Below are 15613 nucleotides of genomic sequence, written 5' to 3' on the forward strand. Positions count from 1 at the left end.
GCAACTTATAAGAAAGATAAGCATGTTTGAGCATAAAACCAAATAGAAATTATAATGCTAGTTTGAACGATAATCGAAAAGAAGATACAAAACAATAATAGCAAGAGAGAGGATCAAAGGAAAAAAAAAAAAAAAAAGTTCATTGGAGCAAATATTCCTGTGATATCATGAAAGAAATGACTAGCTTGAATTTTTATTGATAATATATATGAGTTTATATATACAAAGAGAGATTACAAAATATGATAATTATATAATTTTCTCAATCAATAGTAAATATAAAATATTTATCTAAATTATTTCATAATATAGGAGATTATGTTGATAGAATTATGATAATATGTTTCATAATTTTTATAATTTAAAATTATTATAATATATTATCAAAATATTTAAAATATTAATAATTTATTTTCCTCAATAACATTCATGCTAATAATAGTTTTCGTGTTCTAAAGCTACCTGAGTCAGGTAGCAGACGAACTCCACCGATGGACATGCACTGTTCGAGCCTACTTCGCTTGTAAAAAGACCACGATACTGTTGCAGGTTTCAGACTTCTCCCAAGACGAGTGCAGAAAAGCGACATAAAAGCAATAGTAGATGGAAGGACGGGGCAAAAGGGTAGCGATGGCGCTGCCGCTGTGGAATCCCAACCATGTCCTCCATTTAAACTCACTCGAGATACCTAGAAGAAAATGACAGAAGGAAGCAGGTAGAGATAACAGTGGTAGAGGAAGCGTCTCCCTCGTCTCCTCTTCCTCCTCGTTCTATTAGAGTGACGAAGAAAAGGAGAACAAAGATGGCTCTTTTGCCTCTCTTTGACCCTCTGTGTTGCCAAGAAGAGAGCTTGGAGCTGGAAGAAGAACGGACAGGACCATTGTCGCCCGACCACCTCCTAGAGGACTGGGCGGCGGTGGCCGAGGAGGAGTGGGTGGAGGCGCTTTGCTCCTTGGCGACCAGAGAAGGGGAGACCCGGCTGCCTGACGGCCGCGGGGAACACACGTACCTGCTGTCGGCAAGGATGGAGGCGGTGGAGTGGGTGGCTCGCGCCTCGGAGCGCCACTTGTTCTCCGCCCTCACGGCGCTGCTTGCCGTCGACTACCTGGACCGGTGCTTCCTCACCTCTTCCGTAGCCGGCGGGCTCCGGCTTCAGCAGGACAAGCCGTGGATGGGGCGGCTGGCGGCTGTGGCCTGCCTGTCTCTGGCGGCGAAGGTGGAGGAGACCCGCGTTCCCCTGCTCCTTAACCTGCAGCTGTCGTTAGCCGCGGCGACGGCGACGGAGCCGGAGGACAACAAGTTCGTGTTCGAGGCCAAGACCATCCGGCTGATGGAGCGACTCGTGCTCTCTTCCCTTGGGTGGCGGATGAACCCCGTCACGCCGCTCTCGTTCATCCACCACCTCCTTCCTCGACTCTGTCCCTGTTCCAAAGACAAGAACGCGATCTCCACCACAACCGCCGCCGCCCGTGTCCGAGACCTGGTTAACGGGTGCGAAGCTATTCTCCTCTGCGTCATAGCCGGTGAGTGCTCGGTCAAACGTCTCCTACTCCTCAAACACTGTTCGTTTTCGTCAATCTCACATCATCATCGGATCTGTTCGTGGAAGATCGGAGATGGATCCGCTATCCTGCATCCGTTTGGGCCGCGGCGGCGCTGTCCGCCGCTTCGCTGGAGTCCCACGAGACCCACCACCTCATCTCTTTCCTCAACGTTCCAAAGGTTGGATTCTTCTCCCATGTCTGGTTCCCCATTAACTGCTCCGTTGTCATCATCTGCTCACCGATGGAAGTAATCCATCTGCAGGACAAAGTGGACGAATGCTATCAGCTCATCATGGAACGAGGAATCCATGGCGGTAAGCGAAAGCATTCCTCTGCCTCCTCGTACTACGCCTACAGTTCACCAGCAAGTCCAAGCGAGAGTTCGTCGAGCGGCGGCGATTGCTGGTCAAGGTGGCCAACCTCGGGCTCACCTTCGCCGGAGATTCGCCCTCTCAAAATGCCAAACTGCAGCAGCGGCAGCAAGACCTTCGGAGACAATGAACTCTGCTCCTGTTCCAATGTAAATAGATTATGATCCGGCACTCGTACTAACTAGTGCACTCCATCTCTGTTCTCCTTATAATCGGCACTGTTCTTTCCTCGTTGTTGTGAGGAACGATCCGAAGGATGTGCGCAAATCCTCTCTCCATGTTATGCTTGCCTCTGGCTTTTCTTCTTATTGCTTGTTCCGAGGCATTTAACCCCTCTCTCTCTCTCTCTCTCTCTCTCTCTCTCTCTTTCTCTCTCTCCTCCCATCGTAAGACTTGAAGAGGAAAAGACGGGTGAAACAAAAGCTTTTTTTGTTTTACTACAAGTCTTTCGCACATCACACAGCAGACAGTCGAAGAAAAAGAAGTAAAAGGGCCAACAACTGTCTTGTCCTTATCGAGTACTCTCTCAGCTCAGCTCAGCTCAGCTCTGCTCTGCTCGTCATCTTTTACTTTAAACAAGGATGTCATGGCTGAGTGTGTGGAGTGTGGTAGGACACACAAGATCGGATTGCTGCCGCAGCACTGGCCACTCCGAGTTCTATCTACCGGAGGCCTACGAGCCATCATGCCACAGGAGCTATCAATCATGAACATTTGTACCAAAATCTTTCTTGGAGTTAATGTCACACTTGGTAAGGAGAAACAACGAGGCCTGTGATTAAAGATTAAAGAGAAGAACAGAGGAGGGTGGCTAAAGCAATTTGCTTCACTTTCTGAGCTGGTTGACCAATGACCTTGACATTGCCTGCATAACCTTGTGGTGCGTGTGTGTGTGTGTGTGTCTTCCTTGATGTGGGGAGATGGATAGGACTCGTCCGATTTAACTCATCATTAGGTCTCTGTGATTTGCCTGCTACCCAACTGCTGGCGTTTCGGTTGGGCACAGCTCGAGGGCTGGGCGGATTAACCTTGCAAGATCACATCACGTGTACTAATCTAAGAGCTGAGTATTTAGTAAATAAAGATTGTAATTGAAGTATCAGTTATCCCACAAGTTTAATTTTAAATGAGTATTATACAAGATATTTTTAATTAAATATTTTTTTAAAAAAAAATATGAGTAGATACAAATATTTTTTTATTCTTTTATTAAATAATCTAAAAAAAATGAGCTATTAGAATATGACTCAATATATCCGTTGTTACGAGCATGATTCACTTGTCTTTTTTTTTTTCAAGTACTTTGTAAATTCATTGAACTTGTGATGTAGGAGCTCCTCAAGCTTGAGCATATGATCGATCATATTTTGAGAAAAATATTTTAACTTTTAATTAAAAAATAGGTGGATTTTTAAATCACAATGAAAATTCACCTAATAAATTAGATTACAATTCCATCAGCTCAATCTTCATGTTATCATCATATCAAAATGAAAAAAGAAAATTCCTCTTAATGATCCATGTATGCAAAATCTGTTCTCTAAACCCATCCGTTAAATTCTGATTATTTTTTTTCATGGGATAACAAGATAAATATTTGATTTTTCTTTTTTCTTTTTTTTTAGCTTTTCGTTTGCTTTTCTCCGCTTTGTCCTCACTCCATTACTAAAATGTTGACCTCTCAATTCCACTTGCCATGTCGGTCGATGTGCTTTCAAACATGAAAAGTAGATCAGATCAGCTCTAATCATTCATCTCGGACGACTTTACTTTGACTTTTGTCACTCAAATAAAGATTGATCCAAACCCATCTTCTCCCTACATCGAATGGAGGAGAGTACTGCTGTTCCCAGCTTTTCTTTTCTTTTATTACTTTCGTTTTTGCCGTGGTTTACTGATCACTGTTGGTTCGTCTTTTCTCTCTATTTTCACCTGCTCGTACGGTCCACGCTGCTTCGAGGACACTTTTTGGGTAGATTTCTTTTCTGATAACAAGTCATAATGCAACGCTCACTTTCGTATTTCCAGTACAACAAACGTACCTGAAACAGCGGGAGTGGTTCTTTAATATGCATTGTTCCAATGAGGACACGCTACCTGTCGGTCTTTGATGTGATGAACTTTGGTTTCCCGATGCATGCTTGTAAGGGCATGGCGTTTATAGGTTGCGGAGGGATTATTCTTAATGGATTGGTGAATTGCATGAAAAAGGCATGAGGTGGATAGCTTTGGGGAAGGGAAGAAGAAGAAGAAGAAGAAGAAGAAATGTTACAGATGTCAGGCCTGGTCATAAGAAACTAAAATTAGAAAAAGTTTTCATTCTTCGTCAGTCTGTTCCTCTCTCTCTCTCTCTCTCTCTCTCCAACAAGCAAGAGCGCCAGACTATAGCTTAGGTGAGTTCGAATAAAAGGCTGTTTGTTTACTTTTAATCTATCTATATGAAGTGGATAGCTCAATTCAATTCTTTAGAGAACAAGCAGCAATGGCTAACGCTCAATGATGGATAGAACAGCAAATCTACTGAAAGTACACCGCGCAACCGTTTCCTTTCTACTTTAGCCGTCCTTGGCATTCTTGATTCTACGGGAGGAAATAGGAATGATGCCCAATTCCCTCACTTACGTTAAGAGGGCAAGGAATTGAAGCGGTGAGGAAGGGACTGATTTATAAGCCAACCGACTATCCATCCAACAATGCTCGGAGGAAGTTGGATAGAATCTTATGCATTGTAATAGGAACCGACATGACATATCTATCCTGCATTCCCACCTTTCAGAAAGTTTGATTGTCTTATAATATTAGATTTGGACAGCTACTGAAATTTTTTTTTTTTTTTGTTTTTTAAAGCTATGCTTAAATCCCTTTGAAGAATCTCTCTCTCTCTCTCTCTCTCTCTCTCTCTCTCTCTCTCTCTCTCTCTCTCTCCGCCTCTTCTTTAATTGTGAACGGATAGGAAGCCTAATTAGCATGCACGACAGACGGAACCCTTTGACGTAAAAGTGGTTTTGCTTGCCTTCAACTCCGCATGGCATGAATTCACAAAAGAAAAAACCCCTTTTAAAGGTGAATCAGAAAGATTTTTAAGTAGGTATATTTTGCTTTTTTTTTCTCTGACATTTATAATATGTTTTTTCCATTAAAAAAATTGATTGAGAAACTTAAATTGAACCGTCATCTTAATTGTTATTCACACATGTGCTCAACTAAAGTATGACTTGGTTTTGTGACCCAATCATCATCATCATGGTGATCATTTTAGGTCAAGTCTGATGCTTCCGAATCCTGATCCATTTTCTAGAACAAAAACCCGAGTTACGATCTGGCTCATCGGTGTGCAACACTGTTGAATCCTGATCCATTTTCTAGAACAAAAACCCAAGTTATGATCTGGCTCTTCAGTACGCAAAACTGTTTCGTGGTGCAAATCGTAGACCGAGCTCATATCTCACACTTTTGATTTGTGGATTGTGCAAACAAGGGCTTGTCAACGAGGCACGGAAGGAGTAGGACGAAATGGAGAAGACATTCTAAAATATAAGATGGAGATGGGCATGAAACCCTTACCTATTCCTTCGACTCGTCTCGTAGGATTCGCGGCGTCGCACCTGATACCGTCAGATGCAACATACTGATCACTGTTTGTGCAATCAGGCAGTGCAAAACGATGGAGCAAATGGGACTTCACCTCGAGGGCCAATCTCTTGAGAGGAGGAAGCTTCAGCCAGTCTTGTCCAATAGAAACTACTCTCGAAAGAACTTTATGCAGGCAGCACATCTCCCGGGTGGTTTCTGCAAGCCACATCCAGATCTTTAACATCAGTGAGCATATGCTCATTTTAATGCATTTGAAACAAGCTAAAACGTGCAAATCATTACATTCTATCAGTACACTTTTGTGATTCATAGCAGCAAAAGTTCTGGGAATTGCTCTGCTGACAAATAAGATGGATCAGTTAAATTAGTATGTCCAAACAAAAAACAAAGAAAAACAATAAATGAAATGCAGTTGGTTGCAGAGTGACATACGCTGATAGGCAACTGCACATTTAACACCAGAGTAGATATGGCTCGATGGGGCAATGCAGAGACAAAATGATGCACATTTGAATGAATGTTCGACTATAAGTAAAGAAGAAATGGTTGCTGTATGAAGAGTTTCACATGTGTTTATGATCATAAATTGCTCATGACAGGTATTTCGAGCAAAGCTCACATGATCATGGTAGTGTGGAGGTTCTCAATGGAATTTTCATCACGGATTCACATTCTCTACATTGTGTTATACTCCAGATGTGCCACCATTTCTTATTCCATGCTCGGATGCGCCATAATCTTGTATTCATACACCACATGTCCTCTCGCGATTATTCTGTTTGGCCAAAACTACAAGAAGATCTTTCGCCATTGCTAATAGTAATTTAGAAAACTAAAGTTCAGATTGAAAATTGGAGCTGAATACAAACTAAAAGTAGGGGCCTGAACTATCCTGCATGTCCAAAATCAACTTCTCCGTGTCCAAGAGCTAAGGTCCCGAAAGAAATGGAAGCTCAGCCAAAGAAGTTGGTAGAGAGAACGGCAAGTTACGGACCACCACGTATGCAACAATTCCAGCAGTATAACCAGCAAAAGCAAATCCACTAACCTGTAAAAAAGATTTGAAGGAATAGTGAGGATGGTCTCAAACATACTGAATAATGTAGAAAAGTAAGTCTTGAATATTTTTCTAAATATCTTCAATGCTACAATATCAAAAGAGATTTCTGTTCTTACTCGTCAAGAGATCAAAGGATGAAATCGCAGCACAAAGATTTCGGTATGGAAATGTTAACACAAAAACACAATACAACATTCATCAACAAACATTGCTTTACGGGCATTGTGTATGATTACTTCTACTCCTGTATAACATTGAAAAAGCTGCAGCAGGCACTGAAAACAATAATTTGTGCTACATTATGAATGACACTGTATTACCTTGCGAAGATACCAAAAGAAATCCACTTTCTCCATTCCCATAAATGCAACCCCAGAAGCAGACCCTATGATAAGCATGGAGCCTCCAGTTCCAGCACAAAAAGCAACCAGCTGCCAGAACTCAGAGTCTTGCGGAAAAGAGGTAAGGTTATACATTCCCATTGTTGCTGCTACAAGTGGCACATTGTCTATGATTGCTGAGACTACACCGATTGCACTTGCAATCAATTCAACACTTGGGATATGCGCATCAAGGTAATTAGCCAACTCCCTTAGGACTCCAGCAGCCTCCAGGCTACAAAGCACAAACACCAAAAAGAAAATCAAGTGATGAAATAAGATTTATTATCATTGCTCTTGGGCCTTATTGCCCACTTGTCTTCTGCTAGAAGCTAAAGATCTGAGATGCTTCTTTCCAACATGCATAAAACTACCATGCATTTGCCAAAGTTTTGGGGATGCAGGAAGTAACTGAAGATGGTTATTTCCAACATGCATAAAAATACCATGCATTTGCCAAAGTTCTGGGGATGCAGGAAGTAACTGAACTGCCCAAGTTCACAGAACAAGAATACTACAAGCGGAAATACTTTGTTCATTTTACTAGTGGATGCAGATATCAAAATTAATGATGTTGATCTTTAACCTTTGTGAAAAATATTCAGTAGTAACACAACACCATAGAACAATTCGAACGACTCATACAAGTGAAATGTGTGTTGATTATTATGGAGGGAGATACAAGTAAGGTGGCTCAGGGCACATTTAGCTATGTTCTTTGAACAACTATACTGATTTAACAAGAGAAAAAAGTGTTTGGCAAATGGTTTTTCTCATTTCAGAAATCATCCGTTTGCTTTTCTGCTTTCGGATACCACTTATCCAAGTGGCAGTGTACTGCTGGCAGTGAGTAACCAACAAAGGAAACAACGTAGACTTATTCCTTACTTTCAGATTAAAAACTGGATTTTGAGAATATATTTTTTGTGAAACAACCAAATAAGGCCTTGATTTCTTGACATGTCATACATAACTCCTAATATTTCTTTTGTTAGGTAAGAATCCCTCTTCTTGCTAGGAGGGTTCTGCAAAGATTTTACATATCTAAACGAATGCTTCAAATAGATCACTTAAAAGGATTAATGCATCAACAAAATCATAATGTTTATATGCCAATATGATTGAGAAATCTTGATACTAGTGTGATGCAGAATGAGGGGTAAAGTAGAATGGATTTCGAAAAAAAAACCGACAGTACAATTGTATTTGCTGGAATAAGTTTTTTCGGATAGAAAAGGAACGAACTCGTGACAAAACTTTAATAAAATCGAAAAGAAAGCTTACCACCAAGTTTAAAATCACAAAGGGATACAGAAAGATTACCACCCCAAGGATAATAAACAAGGATACAGAACTAAAAACAAAAAACTCACAACTCAAGGACGCATCCAAGAGATACAGAGTTTAAGAAAGAACACCAAGAGAGCTTATATGCCAATATCATCAATTTTCTAAAGTTCTTTCTAAACCCTTAATAACCAAATAAATACTAGTGCATGAAACAACCCTTCATACATGGGAAATTTTGAAATTAAGTATTTCACAACCGGTAACCAACTTCTTTAATGCATTCCTTGGTCATGAAGAAAAGCACCTTAAAACAGTTGTAACTTCATCTAAGGAATGTGCTAACGAGCTGTCATATTTGAGTGGGCTGAGTTAAAAACTATGAGTCAACATTGTGGGCGCTAAAAACAATACCATAGCATCAGCAAGGTCCATATGAGCAGATTGTAAGAAATTAGGCACTCTCGTATCAATCTCCCCTGGTTGAAAAAGACTTATCCTCAAGTCCTTGTTTGTTTCGTCAACATGATTATGAAAATGACTTAAATCAGCCACATTAAATGTTGGGGACACTCCGTAATCTTCAGGTAGCTTGACCTCATAAGCATTTTTACCAATTCTCTTAAGTACCTTGAATGGACCATCTGCCTTTGGTTTCAATTTTCTAAATTTTTCCGGTGGAAACCACTCCTTAGATGAATCCAGACCAAATCACCTGCATTAAACTCCACATGTTTTCTGTGTTTGTTGGCAGCTTGCATGTATCTCTCATTTTGCTTCTCAATGGTTGCTTTAACACCCTCATGCAGCTTCTTTATCTACTTAGCTCTTTTATCAACATCTCCACTAAATTACTTAGTTGTAGAGTGAGGGATTAAGTCCAAAGGATCAACAGGATTAGCACCATAAACACCTCAAAAGGACTTTTACCAATGCTATGATCCATGGAACGATTGTAGGTAAACTCAATTTGTGGAAGAATGAAATCTCATTGCTTAATGTTCTTGCCAACATAGCTTCTAAGCAAGGTTCGCAATACCGTACCGTACCGGTATTTCGACCTGGGCTCGGTACCGGTACGGTACGGTATATCGAGCGATACACCTGGGTATACCGAGTACTGTAGTACTGCTACAGTGCTGCAGTACACTCGGACCGGTAACAGTCGATCCGCGTACCGACAACCTGTCGGACCGGTACATACCGCCCGTACCGGGCGATACGGCTCGGTACGGCAGAACCTGCTTCTAAGTTTCCTAAGCTTCTGTTCATTACCTCAGTTTGCTCATTGGTTTGTGGATGATGAGAGCTACTAAAATTCAAAGAAGTACCCAACTTCCTTCAAAGATCTCTCAAAAAATGATTAAGAAATTTTGAATCTCGATCAAACACCATAGCTCTTGGAATACCATGCAATCTAACAATCTCCTTAAAATATAAATTAGCAATATGAGATACATCATTCGATTTATTGCAGGGAACAAAGTGAGACATTTTTGAAAATCTGTCAACAACAACCATGATAGAATCCTTGTTCCTTTGAGTTCTTGGCAGTCCCAAAATGAAATAAAAACTCACATCCTCCCATGGAGCATTTGGCACTAGGAATGGAGTGTACCAACCAAAATTTTGATTTCTTGTTTTTGCCAAATGACACACTCGGCATTGCTTTACATGTCGCTCGACATCTTTGAACATCTTAGGCCAATATCAATAGAAATTTGATTGAACAAGAGCTAGAGTCTTATCCCTACCGAAATGTCCTCCCAAAATACCACCATGAGCTTCAGTTATAATTACTTGTCTCAAAGAACAAGATGAAACACACAAGGCATTAGCTCGAAAAAAAAAACTATCAAAGATAGAAAATTATTGAAAAGAACCTGATTTGCAATTCTACCATATTGAGCCAAAATCTACATCATTCTCATATAGATCTTTGAATGTCTCAAATCCAACTACTTTAACTTCCATTGCTGATAATAAATAATGCTTTCTATTCAATACATCAGCAACTACATTTTGAACACCAGATTTGTGCTAGATTGTAAAGTTATAAGATTGCAAGAACTCCACCCAAGCTGCATGCCTCTTGTTTAGCTTATGTTGTTGATTAATGAACTTTAATGCTTCATGATCATAATATAGGACAAATGGCTTGGCAAAAAGATACCGACTCAAATGAGATAAAGCTCGATAAATGACATAGATCTCCTTATCATAAGTAGAATATTTTTTTCTTGTATCATTTAGCTTCTCACTAAAAAAAGACAATGGGCTTTCTGTCTTGACTCAAAACTACACCAATTCTCACATTAGATACATCACATTCAACTTCAAACACATTATCAAAATTAGGTAGTACTAAGATAGGAGTTTCAATCACCTTTATTTTCAATAGTTCAAAGGCATCATTAGCCTCACTAGTCCACTTGAATTTGTCACCTTTCCAGCATTCAGTGATTGGAGCAACAATAGAGCTGAACCCCTTGATGAATCTTCTATAAAAGGAAGTTAAGCAATGAAAACTCCTCACCTCAAGCAATGAAGCAGATGCTGGCCAATTAAGAATAGCCTCTACCTTACTTTGATCCATAATTATTCCATCTTTGAAACAACATACCCCAAAAACACAAGACAAGGAGTAAAGAAACCACACTTCTTTAAATTAGCATAAAGCTTCTACTGCCTCAAAATAAGAAAAATCTCTTTAAGATGATTCATATGCTCCTCTTCACTCTTGTTGTTTACCAATATGTCATCAAAATAAACCACAACAAAAATTCCAATGCATGGTTTAAGTATGTGATTCATAAATTTCTTAAAAGTGCTAGGAGCATTAGATAGTCCAAATGGCATAACCAACCATTCATATAAGTCTTCTCTAGTTTTAAAGGTTGTTTTCCACTCATCTCCAGGCCTCATTCTTATTTGATGATAGCCACTTCTCAAATCAACTTTAGAGAAAATAGAAGCACCACACAATTGATCAAGTAAATCATCTAACCTTGGAATACGAAAACGATAGTCTATTGTGATTTTGTTGATGGTGTGACTGTCCACAGACATTCTCCAAGAACCATCCTTCTTAGGCACCAATAAGGCTGGAATCGCACAAGGACTCATACTCTCCTGAATTAATCTAATTTTCACCAATTCGTCCACTTGCCTTTGAAGTTCTTCATACTCCTTAGGACTCATTCTGTATGTTACCTTATTAGGTAGAATAGCCCCCGGAATAAGATCAATATGATGCTAGATGTCTCTCAAAGGTGGAAAGCCATGTAGAATCTCTTCCAATATAACATCTTGAAACTCCTCCAAGATTGGTTTCATGATTGTTGGTGTCTCCTTGTGTTGTTCATTCTCCTCTACTACCACTAGAGCCAAAACATGACCACCCTTGTCTAATGCACCCTTGCATTCACCATAGGCCATGAAAGCACTAACTTTCTTCTTTGGTGCATTGATTTCAAAAGGTTGTAATGGAGCTATAATAATCTTCTTTTCATTCACCTTAAAAGAATAAGTGTGTTTGTAGCCATCATGCAACACCCTTCTATCATAATGTCAAGGTCTTCCCAATAGCAAATGACAAGCGTCCATAGGAGCAACATCACACCATGCTTCATATTTATAATACTTTCCAATAGAAAACGAAACTAAATATCTTTTAGTTACCTTGATGTCATTTCCTTTTTGCAACCAACATAATTGGTACGGATGTGGATGAAGGATTGTGTCCAACTTTAGCTTCTGCACCATCTCCAAAGACACCACATTCTCAAAACTGCCACTATCGATGATCACCAAGCACACTTTGCCATAAGAAGTGCATTTAGTATGAAACACGTTCTTTCTCACCCAACTTTCATCCTCGGCCACGTAGGATACTTGTAAGCTACGTTGCAATACAATAGACAAACCATGATCAGCATAGTAACCTTTTCCTCATCATCATCGTATTTTCGTTCTTCGTCAGCTTCATCTTATCCTCCATCACTATGATTTTCAACCAAAGTAACAATCTTTCTATTTGGACAATCTGAAACAATATGCCCAAAACCATAATATTTGAAATATTTTCGACCACTTGGGATAGAAGAATTAGGTGTTTGTTTGTTGCCAGCATATCCCTCACCCTTGTCTTGCACCTTTGATACCTTGCTCTGGATAGTAGGCTTAGAATTTCCTCCTTTCGTATAGCCTTCTTTTGACCCATACTGAGAACTCTTTTCAAACTTCTATTGCTTTTCAACTTTTAAAGCCAACTTGCTCACATCATTTAAAGACCAAAATGGCTGCAGTTGAACCACCTTAGCAATCTCATATTTCAAACCTCCTAAGTATCTTGCAATGATTTACTCTTCCGGTTCTACAAACTCTCCTTTTAACATGAGATTATTGAATTCTGTAGTGTACTCCTCCACACTAAGATCTTTTTGCTTGAAATCATGGATTTTGATAAAGATCTCTTGCCTATAATTGTGAAGTAAATATTTTCTCTTCAGCTCCCTTTTCATTTTCTCTCATGTCATGATCTTACTCTTCCCTTCACATTCTCTTTGTTTCTTCATATTTTTACATCAAAAAGATGCATTCCGTCTAAGTTTAAGTGCCACAAGTTTTACCTTCTTTTGTTCTTGTGGTTCATGAAAATCGAAAATTCTTTCCACTGTATTAAGCCAATCAATAAAGTCATCAATATTAATTTTACCTTCAAACTCCGGAATATCCAATCTTGGGTTGTATTTATTCTGCCACTCATCGTGGACTACATGTCTTGCCCGAAATCTTCTCGACTCCCTTGGATGAGGAGGTGTATCATCATCAAAAGTAAATTCTTGGATACCATTTTCATACTGGTTTGTCTACTTCAAAGTTCTTCAATTATTTCATTTTTTTCTTATAGACTACGCAACAATTTTCGTAGCTGCAGCCCCAACAACTCAGCATCTTCTTCATGGTCGCTACCTTCATCAACTATATCTTTTCCATTCCGTCTTACCATGATTTCTAGCCTTTAGCTCTGATACCAAACTGATAACGGTGTGATGCAGAATGGGGGTAAAGTAGAATGGATTTCAAAAGAAAAACCGACAGTACAATTGTATTTGTTGGAATAAGTTTTTACGAATAGAAAAGGAACGAACTCGCGATAAAACTTTAATAAGATCGAAAAGAAAGCTCACCATCAAGTTTAAAATCACAAAGGGATACAGAAAGATCACCACCTCAAGGATAATAAACAAGGATACAGAACTTAAAACAAAAGACTCACCACTCAAGGACGCATCTAAGAGATACAGAGTTTAAGAGAGCACTCCAAGAGAGCTTCTACCAATATCATCAGTTTTCTAAAGTTCTTTCTAAGTCGTAAATAACCAAATAAGTACTAGTGCATGAAACAACCCTTCATACATAAGGAATTTTGAAATTAAGTGTTTTACAGCAAGTAACCAGCTTCTTTAATGCATTCCTTGGTCATGAAGAAAAGCACCTTGAAACAGTTGTAACTTCATCTAAGGAATGTGCTAATGAGTTGTCATATTTGAGTGGGCTGAGTTGAAAACTATGAGTCAACATTGTGGGCTGAAAACAATACCATAGCATCAGCAAGGTCCATATGAGCAGATTGTAACAAATTAGGCACTCCTGTGTCAAATCTCTCTCTAAAAGGTGAAGGATTTAACAATACTTAAGAGAGCAAAACAAAAGTGCATGCATTTAGGTTTGAATAATGTGGCAAAAACTATCATAGATAAAATGTTCATATTAGCACATTATTGATCATATATTGCAAAGATGACCACCCCAAGGATAATAAACAAGGATACAAAACTTAAAACAAAAGACTCACCACTCAAGGATGCATCCAAGAGATACAGAGTTTAAAAGAGCACTCTAAGAGAGCTTCTGTCAATATCATCAGTTTTCTAAAGTTCTTTCTAAGCCCTAAATAACCAAATAAGTACTAGTGCATGAAACAACCCTTCATACATAGGGAAGTTTGAAATTAAGTGTTTTACAACAAGTAACCAACTTTTTTAATGCATTCTTTGGTCATGAAGAAAAGCACCTTGAAATAGTTGTAACTTCATCTAAGGAATGTGCTAATGAGCTATCATATTTGAGTGGGCTGAGTTGAAAACTATGAGTCAACATTGTGGGCTGAAAACAATACCATAGCATCAGCAAGGTTCATATGAATAGATTGTAGCAAATTGGCACTCTTGTGTCAAATCTCTCTCTAAAAGGTGAAGGATTTCACAATGCTTAAGAGAGCAAAACAAAAGTGCATGCATTCAGGTTTGAATAATGTGACAAAAACTATCATGGATAAAATATTCATATTAGCACATTATTGATCATGTATTGCAAAGATGAGGTGGATGTTCTTGGTTGTACCTGCTCACTGACAGAAGAATCCCTAAAAAGAAAATAACTCCTTGTGTATCTATACGAGATAAGGCTTGTGGCACTTTCAATTTTTGCCTTCCAGAATCCCCAAAATGTATTGCATCTGTCAAAATCCATAGAACTCCTAGTCCAAGCAGCATACCCATGTAAGGCGGCAGGCCTGTTATGGCTTTGAATACAGGAACAAACAATAAAGCCCCTATACCAACAGCAAAAACTAGCTGCCCTCTAGGAGCCATCTGCTCTGATGCTAAAACATTGGACTGTTTCTCAGATGTCCCATTAACTTCACTACAATGAAAAACATGAAAAACTGATGACTGCTTATGCTAGTCATAATTAATAATTTATAATCTGCTAATTATTCATTAAATACCTTGTGAGGGACATCAAAGCCAGTGGGACAGCTAAGGAAAGAGCTGAAGGGATAAACAAGTCCTGCGATTGAAAAATGACACAGAATCTATCTTAGCTATCAGATATTTTGCACCTCTCATGGTATCTATCTAAAAGTAACATCCGGGTATAATTTCTAGCAACAAATGTTAGCAAACAACTAAGGGAGCAAAAAAGAACAACAAAATTGTGACCACTTAAAGAAACTGGCTGTTGCACTGAACATAAACCTTCAAAATGGGCTAGCAAGCAGCAAAATTGATCAAGTCAAGAGGCATATTGAACATAAAAAATGGGTCCAAAGACAATCTCTCCTGCAAATACCTCGATGATGATCAATTCTTGTCTGCATATTTTGACAAAATACAAACATATACAATTGTCTCTGAGAATATGTCCTAGTGTTTAAGATGCAATTTCTACAGTTACGAGATCAGGAATTCGAGTCCTGTAGTGTCTAAAATATACATGGTTATGTGATACTTGAATGGAAGGAGTAAATAGAAAAAAATTGCAAATAACAATTTGACAAAGCAGAACCTTTTTCAATTGAAATTCTCT

General features: G+C 39.1%; 2 protein-coding genes across 2 annotated transcripts in view; one reads left to right on the plus strand and one right to left on the minus strand.

Moving 5' to 3' along the window:
* Positions 1-635: 635 nt before the first annotated feature.
* Positions 636-2198, plus strand: LOC135679960 (cyclin-D3-2-like). The gene is made up of 3 exons (XM_065193942.1): positions 636-1523; positions 1610-1722; positions 1807-2198. The coding sequence occupies exons 1-3, from the start codon at positions 803-805 to the stop codon at positions 2077-2079; spliced, it is 1107 nt and encodes a 368-aa protein (XP_065050014.1). The 5' UTR covers positions 636-802; the 3' UTR covers positions 2080-2198.
* Positions 2199-6011: 3813 nt separating this feature from the next.
* The window catches only part of LOC135581068 (sodium/proton antiporter 2-like), a 55588-nt gene continuing 45986 nt past the window's right edge, over positions 6012-15613 (minus strand). The window contains exons 7-10 of the mRNA XM_065192265.1: positions 15033-15094; positions 14645-14947; positions 6890-7184; positions 6012-6557 (exon numbers count right to left, since the gene is read on the minus strand). Of these exons, the coding sequence (XP_065048337.1) occupies positions 6438-6557; positions 6890-7184; positions 14645-14947; positions 15033-15094 (780 nt within the window). The 3' untranslated portion in view covers positions 6012-6437. The remainder of the gene's footprint in view (positions 6558-6889; positions 7185-14644; positions 14948-15032; positions 15095-15613) is intronic.

Source organism: Musa acuminata, chromosome BXJ1-7, assembly GCF_036884655.1.
Source record: "Musa acuminata AAA Group cultivar baxijiao chromosome BXJ1-7, Cavendish_Baxijiao_AAA, whole genome shotgun sequence".
In the NCBI taxonomy this organism is placed as follows: domain Eukaryota; kingdom Viridiplantae; phylum Streptophyta; class Magnoliopsida; order Zingiberales; family Musaceae; genus Musa; species Musa acuminata.